Genomic DNA, 17,771 nt, shown 5'->3' with positions numbered 1-17,771 from the left:
AGATCCGCAAGTTCAGATGGAATTTCTTCTGCTTAAGTAGGAACCCAGTTGTTAGTCGATTGGCAGATCGCCCTCCAGCGCTAATAATCGCTCTCCAGGGCTAATAATCCCTCAAAAGAAAATGGCCCAAATTTGTCACCCAATCCACAACTATTTGTGGGACACCGCGGTGCGCAATTGGCTGCCACATTTCCGCCACAAAATAAGTCAAACCACTTTACAATATATTCTGTGAAGCACTTTGAGATGTCTCAATGATGTGATAAGAAGCTATATTAAATGGAGAAATGGAGTCCAGTAGTTTAGTGGTTAGAATACTTGCCTCGCAAGCAAGAGGACCCAGGTTCGATTCCCGGGCAGGGCGAAACGTTGGGCAAGTTTCCTGACTCCGCACGCCTCTGTTTATCTGGCAGTAAATAGGAACCCGGTTGTTAGTTGAGTGATGGATCGCTTTTCCGGAGCTAATAATCCCTTCAAAGAAAAGAAAAAATAATAGTAATAATAATTTGGTCACTCAATCCACGACTGTTTGTGGGATACTGCTGTGTGCAATTGGCTGCCGCGTTTCATCCACAAAATATACAGTCAATTCACTTTACAGTATATTCTGTAAAGCTCTTTGAGACGTCTCAAAGACATGATAAGATTCTATATCAAATGCAAGGATTATTATTTACTGTTATTATAAATGCCTTGTGCTGTGCTTGAAGATTTCAATGGTAGATGTTGAATAATTGCATTGCAAGACAATAAATCAATAAAGCCAATTGGATTGCAAGTCAATTAATGAACAATAATAATAATAATCCTTGCATTTGATATAGTACCTTATCCCGTCTTTGAGATGTCTCAAAGCGCTTCATAGACTATACTGTAAAGTGTAGCAGCTGTGTGTTTTGAGGGTGAAATATGGCAGCACACTTTAAATAAAGTCAGCGATGCCACCTTACACACAAGATAAGCTAATTTCCATAAAACTAATAATAATAATAATCCAACAGTTGGTGTAGTGCTCTCATGTTGGGGGATATCTCAAAGCATTTCACAGGAACTTCTGTAAATATCAAACCATTCTCTCAGCTTCACACTGAGAACTTCACCAAAAATAAATCTTGCGATGTATTTACATCTAAAATTCTATTTACAGCTAAGATGGTGTCACCGGTGTGGATCAGAGATGCACACAAACATCACTTAGCGTGATCGCTGGCTGGTCTGTGGTTTATGGGTTGAATCAAGTGAGGCATTAGCAGGAGTGTCACAATTGGCCTCATTGCCCCTGGGGTCTATAAAGGGGGGGAAAAAAAACAGGCAAGGCTCCACTGCCATGCTGATCAGTGCCCCCCTCACCACGACCGTCGCTAGACAATGTCAGTGTAAGAGCTTGTTAATGAGAACACAATAAGGCTAGGCTGTGACATCCTCACCTTTGCCAGCACGATCTATCCAGCCTCAAATCCATCTAAAATAATAGCACTCCTCCAACACTGTATTGCGGAGTCATCCTCGACTGTGAGCTCAAAGCCCCAATATGGGGCTCGAACCCACAATCTTCTGACTCTATAGGCGAGAGTGCTACCGAGTGAGGCAGGTTGATGCCCTGCGTTTAAGAGAGAGCAAGCAAACAACATTAATTGCTCTCCTTTAAGTGCATAATGGTAAAAGGTTCATTTCTTTAAGTGGGTTCCTTTGAAGATGATTGTTGCTTCTGTTTGTAGATAATTTAGTAACTGGAGTGTAGTCCGTGTACAAATTGCTCCTTAAACTTTAGGCAGCTGAGATCCATTAGTAACATGGCAATGTTCCAAACTGTCCTGTCCCCTTGTAAGTAATCTCAGGAACAATTCCAAATTTGTTTTCACGCCACAAGCTTTTCCTGTTTGGACAGAGCTGGAGTTTCAACTCACTGGTTCTACAGGCCAGGATGTTTTGTATCTTAGTCTATTATTTTTTAAGGATCGATCACAGGAGCAGTAAATAGTGGATAAACCGAGGAGGATGCCGAGTGATTTGAGCTGGAGTGAGGTGACCGTAAGTACGGTTGAAGAGGAATGTCTTTCAAGCCTGATCTGAAAAAGAGGAAGGTGGGGGTAGGGTGGAGGGATTGAGACAGAGTGTTCCAAAGTTTCGGGGCCTTGGGGCTGAAAGCACGGCAATCAATGGTGGAGCAGAGGGGATAAGGGGCAAGCAGGAGGCCGGAGCTAGCCGAGCGGAGGAGGCGGGTAGTGGAATGGGGAGTAAGCAGGTCGGAGAGGTAGGGAGGTGCCGGGGTATGAAAGGATTTGTGGACCAGTGTGAGGATCTTGAAGTTGACAGTAATTCCCTGTGAAAATCTTTGAGACTTTTGGCCTTTTAGGTGGTGTATCAAATGCAATAATTACTATTTTATTATTTGTGAAACCTCTCAGTATGACACATTGGTGCTTTTATAAATTGGGGCAAGTTCACTGGAGACTGGAACTCGGTCATTAATTGGACTTAAACAACTTCAGAGGAAATAACCCATCATCAACACTCATCGTTGTGAAATGGACAGCAGAGTAATGTGAGAGAGAGAGAGAGAGACAAAAAAAGACAAAGAGGGAAAGAGAGGGAGAGAGTGCAGTGAGCGTACTGGAATCGCAAATGCAGATCCCTACCTGAATTTGTTGTTACAGAAACTGCCCAAAATAGACCTGTAGCTTTTGTTTTTGAATCCCGTGCCAGGAAACTTTGGAGGAACAGAAAATAGATTCCTAAGGTGCATATTTTAAGGCTTGACATTCTGACTGGTCCTAGTCCATCACACAATCAAGTCTTTAAAATTTAAGATTGCCCCAAGCTGCGGAGAATACTTAAAATCGGTTTTAATTTGGAAGCGGGTTTGTTTTAAGAACTGCAGAATGCAACAATTTGCAGCTTTGTCTGCCCACAGTGTAGCCTACGTCTCTTTAAAGGTCTTTAATTGGTCTTTACTGAGAAACTGACTGGGTAACGAGCAAAGCTTTTCGAGTTTGGGAAAAAGCTTCTGTTTATAACCCTGCTGCCACTCCAACAATCAATCTGCACACAGCCGTGCTCTGGGAAATCGACAGGCTTTTTTTTTCATCATTCTTCTCCTCGGATGATCTTTCACAGTTTGATCCTTAATAATGAATCCATCTTGGCTGCAGTAAATGAATTTAATGGTCATTTCAGAACATTTTCTGAGCAGTTGAGAAAGCTTGTTGTCAGTGTCGGTCGGAGCCAACTGCTCATTAAACACCACTCTCCCCTTCTCACAGCTCCGCTGAGGATGGCCATTTGCATCACTTTATATTGCAAACCCATCACCGCTGGAAATCCAGTACTTTTAAATCTCAAAATAAGGGCTAATTTAGAGCTTTGAAAGGTGCAGTGTATTTTTCCAGGGTTCTTGGCTACATGTATGAATTAATCTTCTTTTAATCTGCTCAATCTAATGCATTCCGTAGGAAGAGGAGTAGGCCATTCAGCCCTTCGAGCCTGTTCTGCCATTCTATTAGATCATGGCTGATCTGTACCTTTAACTTCAATTATCTGACTTTGCCCCACAATAAGAAAGTGCTGTGGCTCTCCAGATGTTTTACAAGATAATAATAATAATCCTTGCATTTGGTATAGCGCCTTATCACATTGTCTCAATTCGCTTCCCGAGATACACTATAAAGTGGATTGCCTGTGCAGCCAATTCAGATTATATTAATTCCATAGATTCCTTTGGTGTTGCATAGTTATCATTCACCGCAAGGTTAGTGTGTCAGCCTGGCTCAATTTGTAGCACTCTTGCCTCTGAGGTAGAAAGTTGTGGGTTCAATCCCCCATTTCGGGACTTTGAGCTTGTAGTCTAAGATGACTCTCCAGTGCAGTGTTAGGGGAGTGTTGCATTGTTGAAGGTGCCAAGCTTCATACGAGATGTTAAACCAAGGACTCATCTGCATGTTTTTTGTGGGGAATTGCGGCAGCCAATTCAGATGGTATTAGCGCCTTATCACGTTTTCGAGAGTCTCAATATACTGTAGTGAATTGACTGTATATTTTGTGGGCGAAACACGACAGCCAATTGCGCACAGCAGTGACCCACAAACAGTCGTGGATTGAAGTGGATGGAATTATTACCCCTGGAAAAGCGATTCATCATTCGACTAACAACCAGGTTCCTAGTTATTCAAAAAGAATCCTACTTATGGCACTATTCGAAAAAAAAAGGAAGTTTTCCCAAATGCCCTGCCCAACAATTCCCCAGAAAAAAATTAGTCATTCGCTCCACGATTGTTTGTGAGACATTGCTGTGTGCAAACTGGCTACAGAATCCTGTGAATTACTGAGAGACGACCTTCCAAAGTGAATGTTATGAAGGATTATTAGTATTACAACAAGGGATGCTTTTAAAATATTTTCTTCATTTAAAACTGTGGGACATTGTATTTTATTTTCTATTATTTTAGCTTTGTGGCTGGAGTGGGGGGGGGGGGGGCGGTCACTGAACTAAATTAATGTTGCATTACGGGTCCTGATAGTTGAGTCAGTTGAATTACTTCAGGAATGGATGTGTGAGCAGAAACTGGCTGGTGGGAGGTTCTGCGTTCTTGGCTTAAGGCAAATGTCTTCAGGACTGTGAACACATTATGGGGAGGCCAGGTCTGTTGGTGGAAAACTGGAAACTTTAGATTGTGGGAATGACTCACTCTTGCAACGTGCCTAAACACGGGCTTAGTGAGATATCCCAGGAAAGGTGCCAGCAAACGCCAGTCAGTTCCGCAGACTTTTCCCTCAGAGCGTAGCTAGGTAACCGACGGACTGAAAGTCGTGTGAAATTTTCTAGACTGGGAGCTTTATCTTGCCTCCTACTCCACATCGCAAGCCCATCAATGTGGGATAAGCGCTCTCTCCGTTCTGTGCCTTTTGCCAATGTTTTGCACGTCGAAATGACTGTCAGTGTTACTTTGAAGTTAATGGTGAGTGTGTCTCTGTGGCGGGTCCCATCCATGTCAAATGGGATCTGCCCATTATTATCGCCACCATCAAAGTCACGGCACATAAAGGGAACGAGATTTTCAGCCCTGTAGTGTGTGTATAGTAGAGCACTATGCAACCCTCTTTGCCTGGAGATGTACATAGATTATGAATGAACACACACATACCAGCATATGATTTATATTCAGGCTTCAATCCCAGTCTTGGCTAAGGCTCCGAGCTAAACAATGAATCGAACAAAAACCCACTAGATTTCAATCGCAAGACCTGGCCATTAACTCAGCTGATAATGGAGTTTACGTGGTTGGCTTCTTACATTCATGTAGGGCTCAAAAACAATGACAGAGATTTACAGGTGTGAGGGAGAGAGACATAGAGGGATATGGGAGAGAGTGACAAAGGGAAAATAGAAGAGTGCGGGAGAGAGGAATCATTAGCACTCGCCTTGCAAGCGAGACACCTGGGTTCAATTCCAGGCAGGGCGAAACCATGGGCAAGTTTCCTTACTCTACACCACACGCCTAATAATAATCCCTCCAAAACAATAATAAATTGGTCATTTTCAATACACGACTGTTTGTGGGACACTGCTGAGCGCAATTGGCCGCCACGTTTCACTCACAAATAAACAGTCAAATTACTTTACAGCATATTCTGTGAAGCGCTTTGAGACGTCTAGAAGACGTGAGAAGCGCTGTATCAAATGCAAGGATTATTATTATTATTATTGTTCATATTATCCATCCAGAGATCACAGGCTCAGAGAAACAATGGGGCAGACACCAGGAAGAATTTGCATACAAGGAGGGCAGCTGGAACAGCTTAAAAGATCTGCCATGATCTAATAGACTGGTGAAACTGAGTCAATGGGCAGAAAAAAACTCTTATTCCTGTGATTTGAATAGGTTAACAGGAAAGGTGGCTGAAGCCAGGGGACCAAACCCAATTTAAAAAAACACAGCTGGATTCCGTAATGGGAAAATGGTAGGGTGGGTATTCTGTAAGGCTGAGATCAAGTGGGCTGTTAGTGAGATGTTGCTGTACGGAAATTGTCTGCTGAATTCACCCACGACACACACAGTCACTGCACTTTACAGTATATCCTGCGAAGGGTTTGGGATATCTTCCTGACGTGAAAGCTGTTTTATAATAATAATAATCCTTGCATTTGATACAGCGCCTTACCACGTCGCTGAGACATCTCAAAGCTCTTCATACAATATATTGTAAAGTGGATTGACTGTCATTACATGGGCGAAATGCAGCAGTCAATTGCTCACAGCAGTGTGCCACAAACAGTCATAGATTGAGTCACCACACTTTTTCTTTTTTTGGTGGGATTATTAGCCCCAGAAAGCGATCCCCCAAACGACTAACAACAGGGTTCTTACTTACTACTAAGTAAACAGAGGCGGGTGGAGTAAGGAAATTTGCCTAAGGTTTCGCCCTGCCTGGAATTGAACCCAGGTTTGACCACTGCATCATGGGACTCGGTAATAATCATAATAATTATAATTTATTATTATTTTTATTCTTATTAAGTAAACTGAAGGGCTTCATAAACTCATCCAAACTTTTCCTGTGATCTTGAATGTGCAGATCTGGGAATGAATGATTGAATGGATAGTTGGTCACGGTGCTGATATGTATGTATATCCATTTATTTCATCGCTGTTGTGTTTTATTGTTCTATTTGTGAGACACTGCTGCGCTGTGCGCAGTTGGCTGCCTCATATCGCCCACAAAATATACAATCAATCCACTTTACAGTATATCCCGTGAAGCGCATTGAGATGTCTCAGTGACACGATAAGGCGCTATATCATTGCAAGGATTAATATTATAATTATTATTTAAAACAGATTCTCGAATGCAAAGTAATGGCAGGCTGCTTCAAGCTAACCCACATCTATAAATAACTCTGAGTTAAGCTCCGCACTCTGCGATTCCGATATGTCAAACTCTGCCTGAATACAGAGCTCCGAACCCAAAGAAAATATTTCCTCGTTTTGGCTAAACAGTCCGCACGATTGTCAGCACTTGATGTGTAATTTCCCTGGTGGCGTGGCAATCAGTGAGCTCATTCCCAGCCCAGAGCTTCAGTTGTGTTTGTCTTAAAGGGGAACTAAATCACCTGTGGTACGGTCATTTCATTTCTCTTCTCTCCAGTAAAATTCTTCCCGGCTGCCCCTCTCACTTGCATCAAATGTGAGGATTAACATTCTCAGCTTTGAAAGGATGTTGCAAGCTTATTCGATCATCAAGGTTTACAGTATTCATTTAGTCTGTGTTAGCCGGGTAAGCAGAGTCATTGAGGACTGTACTTAAAAACTGCTTTAATTTCTTCTGTGAGAGCAATAGTGGAGCGGAGGTTTGTTCCAACAAGTGCAGCAGAATTGTGTTTGATAAGGATTGCGAGGTATGTGGACAGACTACTCGTGTACCTGGTGTGGAGAAGTCTATAAAAACAGAAAAGCAGATTATTTTCTGGAGGGGGAGAGACTAGATAGTGTTAGTGTTCAGAGGGATTTGTGTGTCCTTGTACACCTGTCACAAAAAGTTAGTATGCAGGTACAGCAAGCAACTAGGAAGGATAATAGCATGTTGGCGTTTATTGCAAAAGGGTTAGAATACAAGAGTAGGGAAGTCTTGCTGCAACTGTTCAGGGCCTTGGTGAGACCGCACCTAGAATATTGTGTGCAGTTTTGGTCTCCTTATTTAAGAAATTATTCGCCTTAAAGGGGGTACAGCGTAGATTCACTAGGTTGGTTCCTGGGATGAGGGGTTTGACGTATGAGGATAGGTTGAGTAAACTAGGCCTATATTCTCTAGAATATAGAAGAATTAGGGATGATCTTATGGAAACATATAAGATACTTATGGGGCTTGATAGAGTAGACAGTATGAGACTGTTTCCCCTGGTAGGAGAATCTATAACTAGGGGTCACAATCTTAAGATTAAGGGTCAGCCTTTTCGAACAGAGTTGAGGAAACAGTTCATCACTCAGAGGGTAGTGAATTTATGGAATTCTCTAGAAGGCTGTAGATGCTCACTGCTTGAACATATTCAAGATTTCTAAAGGATAGAGGGATTAAGGGATATGGTGTTAAGGCGGGCAGATGGAGTTAGATTGGAAGATCAGCCATGATCTTATTGAATGGCGGGGCAGGCTCGAGGGGCCAAATGGCCTATTCCTGTTCCTAATTCCTATGTTCCTATAAAGGGTTTCAAAAAGGAACAAGTTGCTGGAAACTAAAAGAATTCAGGCTTAATAGATGATAGTCATGATAATAATAATACTTTCATTTGTTTTCACTTCAGGAGGACAACTCAAAACTCTTCACAGGATTTTACTATAAAGTATTCCTTTACCCTCCGTCTCTTCCCCTCTCTATCTGTCTTTAAGTCCTCCCTTAAAAAATTCTCGTTGACCACCTCTATGGTCCCTTCCCTCTCTTTGCTCGACCTTCAATCCTCTCTTTGTGAAGTGCTGCAAGATATTATCCTACATTCTGCATAAATGCAGGTTGCGGTTGTTGTAGTGTAACTATTCAAAAAGAGAAGGGAGTATGACAATGTCCCTGGCTGGCAATGAGATAAAATTGGTCACTCACTTCAAGGCTGTTTGTGGGATCTTGCTGTGCGCAAATTGGCTGCTGGGTTCGCCTGCAAATACACAGTCACTACGTATCATCCTAAAATCCTGTGAAGTGCTTTGAGACTCGAAGGACAAATGCAAATGAAAGGGTGATTGTTCTGAGTGCAAGTTGAGCTATATTTTGCTGCTGACGTTAAATAACTCTTTGAATGGACTGTTATTCTTCTCTGTGTAATTGTGCCACCTGGTTTACAGTGGATCAGCTGGTGAGGCTATGGCGTACACACTAAGTCCGACTCCTGTGACACCTGGCGCCCCCGTGCAGTACTGTGTCTGCAAGGTGGAGGTGTCTGTGTCCGGCCAGAATCTACTGGACAGAGATGTCACCTCAAAATCCGACCCCTTCTGCGTGATCTTCCTGGAAGTAAACGGCAAGTGGTCAGAGGTAGGTCAGCAATGCCGTCACTGAGAAACAAGAGGCCGTGGATCATGGCTGGATCCATTCATAGTTTCGAGCCTGAGGTGGGTAGATTGTTGTTAGGTCAGGGTATCAAGGGATATGGGGCAAAGGTGAATAAATGGAGTTGAGGTACGGATCAGCCATGATCAAATAGAATGGCGGAATAGGCTTGAGGGGCTGAATGACCTACTCCTGTTCCCTAGGCACAAAGCCACACAGAGTGGAAGTCACAGGTTCACATCCAGGTCTGTACTGTCAGCTGATCTCAGCCCGTGCGATGGTTAGAGTGCTTTTACAGTTAGTCTCAGCCGCTCTTAAGCGTTAAGGAGAATGTCCCCTCTACTGATCGTTATCTTCAGAGAACCCATGTATGAAGGTGAACGTGTGTGAATTGGGCTTGGTTATAACACCCACCCCCGCCAGTTAATTAGCCCAACTACGGACCATACACAGAGCACAAAACACTGAGCTTATCCTGTGGGCTGATTCAGATAGCCTCCAGGCGTGGCTGCTGTGTACCCTCCAGTAACACCAGGTCAGGTCAGTTGCACTCCCCTCGCGCCGCTCCTGTGTCTGGGATCGGCTGCCGGCTAAACCCACCCTCTGGGGCTTGCTCTCCTCCCAACAGATTGGCCGAACGGAAACCGCCATGAATAACCTGAACCCGGTGTTTGCCAAGAAATTTGTGATCGACTATCACTTTGAAGAGGTGCAGAAGCTCAAATTTGCCTTGTTTGACCAAGACAAGTCCAGCAAACAGCTGTATGAACATGACTTCCTTGGAGAATTCTCGTGCACTTTAGGATTGGTAAGTCGGTCTTTGTACAATGTGATCTTAGTTATTTCAGTTACTGATCTTGTAGTTATTTCAGCAGATTCCCGTAGCCCAGTGATTATAGCACTCGCCTTGTGAGGCGAGAGGCCTCGGATTCGATTCCTGGGCAGGACGAAACCTTAGGAAAGTTTCCTTACTCCACACGCCTCTGTTTACCTAGCAGTAAGTAGATGGGTGGATCGCTTTCCAGGAGTAATACTCCCTCAAATAAAATTGGTCACTCAATCCACGACTGCTTATGGGACAATGCTGTGCGCAATTGACTGCCGCGTTTCGCCAACAATATATTCTGTGAAGCGCTTTGAGACGTCTCAACGACGTGGTAAAGTGCTATATCATGTGCAAAGATTATTATAGTTCTTCAGTCACTGATTTCTTAACGAACATTTGTTGCTGTTGCAGATCGTTTCAAACAAAAAATTGATGAAGCCGCTTGCTCTGACCAACGGCAAGCCAGCTGGGAAAGGAACCATATTGGTAGGACGCAATTAATGGAGCCTATTATTACTGCACTGATACTGAGACCAGGTTTACCAAGAAGGGTGATAGAGAGCAGGACATTGGCTACAGACAAGCATACAAAGGGTTGCAAGAGTATGGGGATAGTGCAGGGCAGTGGGGTTGATAGAACAGCTTGCTCTGAGACCAGTGAAGACTCAATGGGCTGAATGGCCTCCTTCTGCGTTGTAAATGTCTGTGATTCTATGAGATAGTGGATCCGAGGAACACGACAACTGTCCCCAGTGCCCTAGGCTCGTGAATGGGAAGATCAGCCAGTGTTCCTGTTTGTAACTCCAGCTGAATAGGTTAGGTGTGGATGTCAGGTTAGAACATGATTAGGTTTGGCTGTCACACGCTTCACCGGTGAATAACCCGTTAGCATTTGTTGCCTCACCTCACCCATGACGAATGCCTTCCTGACAGGTTGGTGGAGAGCATTGCCTTTTCCAGTGTTGTTTGTGGGATAAACTCCAAGTTTATCTGTCTAATATTACTCAGTTGTATTTAGTAAAGCTCTTTGAGACGTGTATTTTAAGTTACCATTGTTGGTGTTTTTAAATCCCGCAATGGAAAAAAGTGTGCCAGCCGCGTCGGGCATGGATGGCACATTGGCACGAGCTTGACAGGACAGCTCTAGTTGGTGGGCATCTCAATCAAGTAGCATCAATATGTTCAGTGGGCACTGCCGTGCTCCATATGCCCCGCTCTACCCACTACACCTTCAACGGATGGGCTTTCAGCCGTTCTGCCCCCAATCTCTGGAACTCCTTCCCCGTGTCCCTCTGACTTGCTCCCTGCTTCACCTTATGCCTATTCGATCGTGCTGTCAGTCATCTCTTCCACTACCACTACCATGCTACCACTCCCTAGCCCCAGTACCAGCCAGCAGTTTCAAGCGCTTTGAGTGGTACACCCAACATGAAGAGATGTAAATTGTATTGTAAGAATATTCCTGACATGCACATTTCCTCGCAGTTTGACTGTAACCAGATTTACAAATAATACAGGATATTAATGATCTTTCTTCTGTCCTTACAGGTAAGCGCACAAGAGATCTCAGATAACCGAGTCATCACCCTGAGTGTGGCTGCAAGAAAGCTGGACAAAAAGGTGAGCTGTGATCATTTGTGGGTCAGTGTTTTGGGGTCAACCAGGAACTGGGTTGAACCTTGGCTCAGTTCAACAGTCACCATCGCCAGCACCTTCCCATTCAATTTCAAGCTTTGTTTTGGTCAGCCAGTTGTCTGACACACCCGGAAACCATTCCCACTGCTCAAGAGTATCTCCAAACCAGATTGTTTCGACATACAAATGTCATCTACACATAGAATTTTTTCCATGTCTGGAATGGAAAGTGCATTTTTTCCCTGGAGGGACGCACTCTGCTTACCTAATTTCCAGAAAAAGTATTAAGCGCAGGTTAGTGAGAGCCAAGGCTTTGGGGCCCCAGAGTGTGAGTTGGGGTAACTGCTGGAGTTTAGCTACCTACAACTGTATAGCTTGCCATTGAGAGCACTGTTTAGCAAGTGTCCCATTGCTCAATCCAAAAGGACCACCTTACCAGTTTGGACATTTGCTTGCAGGGTTAACAGGAGTTGAGTGAACCAGGCTGGCAGGTCTGTTGTCTGCAGCCCCCTCGAGTACTGTGGACCCACCTGGCTCAGGAATGAAACTACCAAGGGTTTATTTCATTTTGCCATTCATTTGAGAGGCACGTCACCTTGGAGCTAGTTGAGCCTCAAGGAAATCCACTTACCTTCCGCCCCCATCTCAATTTTAACATGATTCCTTTGATGTAGTTACAACTAAACCCAACAACGCTGGTCCAAGAGGTGACAGACCTAACCCACTGTGCCACATTATATCCCCTTTCTCACTATTAGCCTGCTTCCATTTCTGCACGATAAACAGTGTAACTTTGCCTCCTTGATTAGCGGCACTCAGAAGTCCGAAAATAGACATTGAGATGGTGGGAAGTCAGTAACTGTGGTTATTACTGTTATTGATTGGCGAATGTTCCCTTTGTGCAGGCCCTGCAGGTCTCCAAATGGAAAGCAGTTGCACACAGAGCAGATAATTACACCACACCGCTGATCCTAAGAGCGGGTGGCGCTTGTAATGCCTGTTATTTATGTGTTTAAAATATCTCTGTGAAGTCAGAATGTGTGTTGGCTGTCCAGTGCTTCCCTACAGCTGACTAAACAGATGCAGGTGTTCTTCTGAGACGAGGTTTGAGGCTAGAGCGGAGGAATTGTACTCAGCATCTGGCTGTGTTGTTGCACTAAGGGGCCACAGCTTCAGTCCGTCTCTCTGAGAACACATGGAACTATAGAAATTTACAACAATAACAACAACAAATTGTATTATGTAGGCCTTTCACGTCAGGAGGATCTCCCAAGGCGCTGGACAGTGAAGGGTTTCCAACCGAACTGGGGGCTAGAGTCAAGAGGGGTTGAGAGCAATGGAATGGAAGGAAGGTGGAAGGTGGGAAGATGACTGAAGGTGTGGTTGAAGAGGAAGGACTTGTGACGGGCTTTGAAGGAGGCAAGGGAGGGAGCGGGGTGGATGGAGTTCCAGAGAATGAGGCTAGAAAGGCCAAAAGTCTGACCTCCGGTGGTGGAGTGGGCAGGGTGGGGGGTGTGGAGCAGGTCAGGAGGGATAAAATTGTTCATTCCCTACATGGCTGTTTGTGGGACATTACTGTATGCAAATTGGCTGACCGGTCTGCCCATAAAATGCACAGTCAATCCACTTCACAGTATATCCTTTGGGACGTCCTCCCTACATGAAAAGCGCCAGATCAAATGTAAGGAATATTATTACTGTATTATTTCATTAGCTGTAAGATGACCTTTTTCATCCACAAATTAATATTTGTGTTGCAGGATTTCTTCGGTAAATCAGACCCGTATTTAGAATTCTATAAGCAAGAAGAGGATGGGAAATGGATGCTGGTGCACAGAACCGAGGTATGTCCAATTGTCCAAAAGTCACGTACGAGTAATATAAAAACCTCTTTCTGTGAAATTTACGACTGACAATAAAAATAACTTGCATTTATGCAATATACATATTGCACGTAAAAGAAACTTCTTCAATTCTCCGAATGTAATTGATTAGAAATTGAAGGAATGTTATTATAATATTAATAATCCTTACACTTAGTGCAGCAAACCCCTTTCACGTCGGGAGAAGGTCTCAAAGCACTTCGCTGGGTTTACAGTAAAGTGTAGTGACTTTTTTTTGCAAGCGAATGTGGCAGGTAGTTTGCGCAACGTTTTTACTTAGAATAGACATTGATTGTCAGATCATCTGACAGCATCTACATGCTGCCTTGCACCCAGAGTAGTGTTTGTGCTGGATGGCTATTAATTGCTTTGGCACATTAGCTGAGTCGTGAAGAGGGGGGCGGAGATGGAAAGGAAAAATTAGTGGGAGATAATAATATAGTCAAAAATAATAATAATCCGTTCATTTGGTATTGTGCCTTTCAGGTCATGCAGAAACCTCTCATCATGCTTAAGAGTTATCCAAATCAAAAAGGGGGGTGGGAGAGGGAAATAACATCCGTTGTCTTTGCTAATTTGTTTGTAACAAAAATAATCCTTGCATTTGATATAGCGCCTTATCACGTCTTCGAGATGTCTCAAAGCGCTTCACAGAATAATACTGTGAAGGGAATTGACTGTAAATTTTGTGGCCGAATCCTTTGTCACGAAATCTGCAGCCTGTCTGCCTGTATCTAAAACTAAAAACCCTGGTGAGTGTGATAAGTGGAGTACAATTCTTTAGGATGAACCACGACAGTAGAGCAAGAGGGAAGGTTGGCGCTGTTCAGTATCTTCATGATGTTTACCCTAATCAGCCTGAATGTACAGTAATCACCAACTGGCTGCTCTGACGATTGATGAAACTGACCTGACATTGTCGTGCATAGACACAGCGTAGCTTGTTGCGGAATTAACACTGAAACACCTCCATTGTCTGCTTTCACAACAGCTCCTCTACAATGTCACTAAACTGTGTACCACCAGGGCTGCAGGAGTTTCCTGTGTGTTCATTTTCAAAGGAAGTGTTGCTGCGAAGTTAGTCAACCCTTCTGATGTTCAGCTGCAAACCTCATGTCACACTCCTATATTCTGCTGTGTTTAATAATAATAATCCTTTCAGTTGAAATAGCGCGTTATCTAGTCCATCTGATGTTTACACCCCACATGAGCTCCCACCCATCCTTCTCTCTCACCCCTCTATTCCGTTCTCTCCTCGTGCATTCATTAAGATTCTTCTGAAACGGATTAAGTCTTGCTGCATCAACCATAGCTTCCAGCAGTGAGTTCCTCATTCTCACCATTCTCCTCCTGAAGAGGTCCGGCATGGATGGCGCTATATAAATCCAAGTTGTTGTGGTTGTGGTTGTTGTTCCGCCTTTTAGATCTGCTTCTGGTGATTTTTATATTTACACTCCCTTGTTATGGACTTGCCAATAAGTGGGAATGGTCTATTTATATCCACCTTATTGATTCGTTTCAGAACTTCTCCATCAAGCCTCCCTATCAAGCATCTAAAAAAAACACATTTGGCCACTCAATCGCACTGTGCGCATTTGACTGCCTGCAAAATATACATTTAATTCTCTTTACAGTATATTCGAGAAAAGTGCTACACAAAACTTTTATTGAAGCGTATTCTGTGAAGCGTTTAAGATCGACGTGGTAAGACGCTATATCAAATGCAAGGATTATTATTATTATTATTATTTAATCGCCAGAGAGAATAAAATAAAGTGGTTGCAAAAATTAACTCTCCTGCAACGAGGGAGGGATGTTAGTGAGTGGGGGGGTAAGAGGAGAAAGTGGGGAGGGGAGGGGCGAAATTCTATCTGGGTCTAGGCAAATGTTTTTTCTTGGGGGTTTTGGAACAAATATATTTTGGACCATTCTTAAATTCAGCCTTAATTTTGAAGCTGGCTTTCTGGAGGTTATTTTCAAACTTCAACACTCCAAGGCATTACCTTGCATGAAGGGCACTGTAAAAATGCAACAACGATGAAAAAAAATAGCATTCATATAGCGCCTTTCATGTCAAGAGGACTAAACCTATGCAAGTTATTGTTGTTCTAAAGCTCTTTTGTAGACTTTTTGACGTGGTAAGTTGCTGCATCAAAGACAAAGAGAGATATTATTGTTCTTTCACACATTTAATCACACAGATGTCCATCATGTGCTAGCTTGCATCTGAGGTCTTAGGTGTCAGTTGCTCAGTTGTTGGGACGCTTGCTTCTGAATTAAAATCTCGTGGGTTCAAGCCCCATGTCGGGTCTTTGAACGCACAATCTTGTCCGACGCTCCAACAGAGCGCTGGGGTTGTGCTGCATTGTTGGAGGTGCTGTCTTTCCTGGTGGGATATTAAATCTGCCTCGCATCAGTAAAGATCCCAGGGCGCTGTTTGAAAAGAGAAGCGAGTCTCTCTCTCCCAGTGTCCTGGCCAACAATCCCCCAAATAAAATTGGTCACTCACTCCACGTCTGTTTGTGGGACATTGCTGGGTGCAAATTCGCTGCTGCCTTCGCCTACAAATATCACTCATCACGGTTTCTAGTAAAACCCGTGAAGCGCTTTGAGACGTCTTAATGACATGATGCAGCGTTACATCAAATGCGAGGATTATTATCATTTGCAACGATTATGAACTTTTTGTGCAGAATTAACCTCAGGATCTGTGCGGAGATTGTGGCAGCCCGCCTGCTCCCAAGTTGTGGTTTCCTGACGTGAAACCCGCTGTGAGGAATCGACGGCCCCGATCAAATTAATATTTACTCAGTCACGACCCATTGAGCAGAGCAAAAGAGCCGTGAATAGAGAGACTCATTAAAGAGGCTGCTCACTCATTAAAAAAACGCTGTCGTAGTCATCGCATTCCATCTGCACAAATGACTATGTGTTTGCGATGCTCAGTATTGGAGAACTGTTTATGTGAATGGATTTGGGGAAAAATAACCAGAGCTTCGAAATTCCACTGTTTGTCTTAAAATTCGAATTGGCGCAGAATTGCGAAAACAGACCTTGCATTTTGTTTTCAGGAGAAACAACTTTGATTAAGACGGCGTTTTAGAATTTTCCACAATCGTTTCGGGCATCATAGGGTAGAAATTCCAGCGCACAGATGCTATAGCACTTTTCATGTCGGGAGGATGTCTCAAAAGTGTTTCACAGAGCTTTATAGTCAGCGCCCTGGGATGTCCTTGTGACATGAAAGGTGCTATACAAATATGATTTGTTGTTGTTGTTGTGGTTGTTGTATATGTAAAGTATAATAACTGTCTGTGTGTTTTTGTGGGTGAAACATAGTTTACTAATTTGCGCACAGAAATGTCCCACAAACAGCCATGAAGTGAATGACTAGTTTAATCAGAGGGATTGTTGGCCAGGACACTGTAGAGAACTCCCTTCTCGTTTCGATTCTTTAACACCCACCTGAACTGGCGATGGTTTAATATCTCATCTGAGGGACAGCACCTCTAACAATGTAGGGCACCCCCAGCATTGTACTGGATTGTCAGCCTAGATAGTTGGGTTCAAAGTCCCGCCTTGGGGCTTGAACCCACAACCTTCTACCAACTGATCCAGGCTGAAACCTTACTGATCAGCACTGAACTATCTGGGAGTGAGAGCATGGGAAAGGGGAGTAGAAACCCTTTGAATATCTCTGTTTGTAGGATCTATAATAATAATCTGTGTGTGTGATATAGCACCTTATCACGTCTTTGAGATGTCTGAAAGTGCTTCATGGAATATACTGTAAAGTGAATTAGCTGTATATTTTGTGGGTGAAACGCGGCAGCCAATTGCACACAGCAGTATGGATTGAAGTGACCAATTTATTATGTTTTTTTAAAAAAATTGAAGGAATTATTAGCCCTGGAAAAGCGATCCGCCAATCGACTAACAACTGGGTTCCTAGTTATTGCTGGGTAAACAGAGTCGTGTGGAGTAACGAAACTTGCCCAACATTTCGCCCTGCCCGGGAATTGAACCTACATCTCTCGCTTGCGGGCCGAGTGCTCTAACATCTCAGCTACAAGATCAATCTATGTAGGTCAATCTCAATTGCACTGTCATTGGACGTGACCACCGTCCCTTCACAATGCATGCGTTGTGGTTAATCTACAGAGAACACATGCAGAACGCACACAGAAATCCTATTATCTTGAGAGAAGCCAAGAGGTTTGCAGGCCTGCCAAATAATAAATGTTGAGGAGGAAGTAATGAGTAGTTATCTATTTTAACGTGACACATCGAAGAGGGACTTGGTTGGAATTTGAGTCTCTTCAAAAATACACATTGCAAAATGTCTTATGAAATAACAACTTGCACAGTGAAGGCTTATGAATCACCGTCATTGT

At 43.5% G+C, this 17,771-nt stretch overlaps 1 protein-coding gene across 1 annotated transcript in view; it reads left to right on the top strand.

The window, feature by feature from the left end:
• Positions 1-17,771, top strand: part of cpne2 (copine II) — a 61,650-nt gene that overhangs the window by 1,543 nt on the left and 42,336 nt on the right. The window contains exons 2-6 of the mRNA XM_007907582.2: positions 8,829-9,018; positions 9,662-9,841; positions 10,271-10,345; positions 11,408-11,479; positions 13,255-13,338. Coding sequence (XP_007905773.1) covers positions 8,848-9,018; positions 9,662-9,841; positions 10,271-10,345; positions 11,408-11,479; positions 13,255-13,338 — 582 coding nt within the window. The 5' untranslated portion in view covers positions 8,829-8,847. The remainder of the gene's footprint in view (positions 1-8,828; positions 9,019-9,661; positions 9,842-10,270; positions 10,346-11,407; positions 11,480-13,254; positions 13,339-17,771) is intronic.

Source organism: Callorhinchus milii, unplaced genomic scaffold (assembly GCF_018977255.1).
Source record: "Callorhinchus milii isolate IMCB2004 unplaced genomic scaffold, IMCB_Cmil_1.0 Scaffold14, whole genome shotgun sequence".
Classification (NCBI taxonomy): domain Eukaryota; kingdom Metazoa; phylum Chordata; class Chondrichthyes; order Chimaeriformes; family Callorhinchidae; genus Callorhinchus; species Callorhinchus milii.
This window is presented reverse-complemented; position numbering and strand designations above follow the sequence as displayed.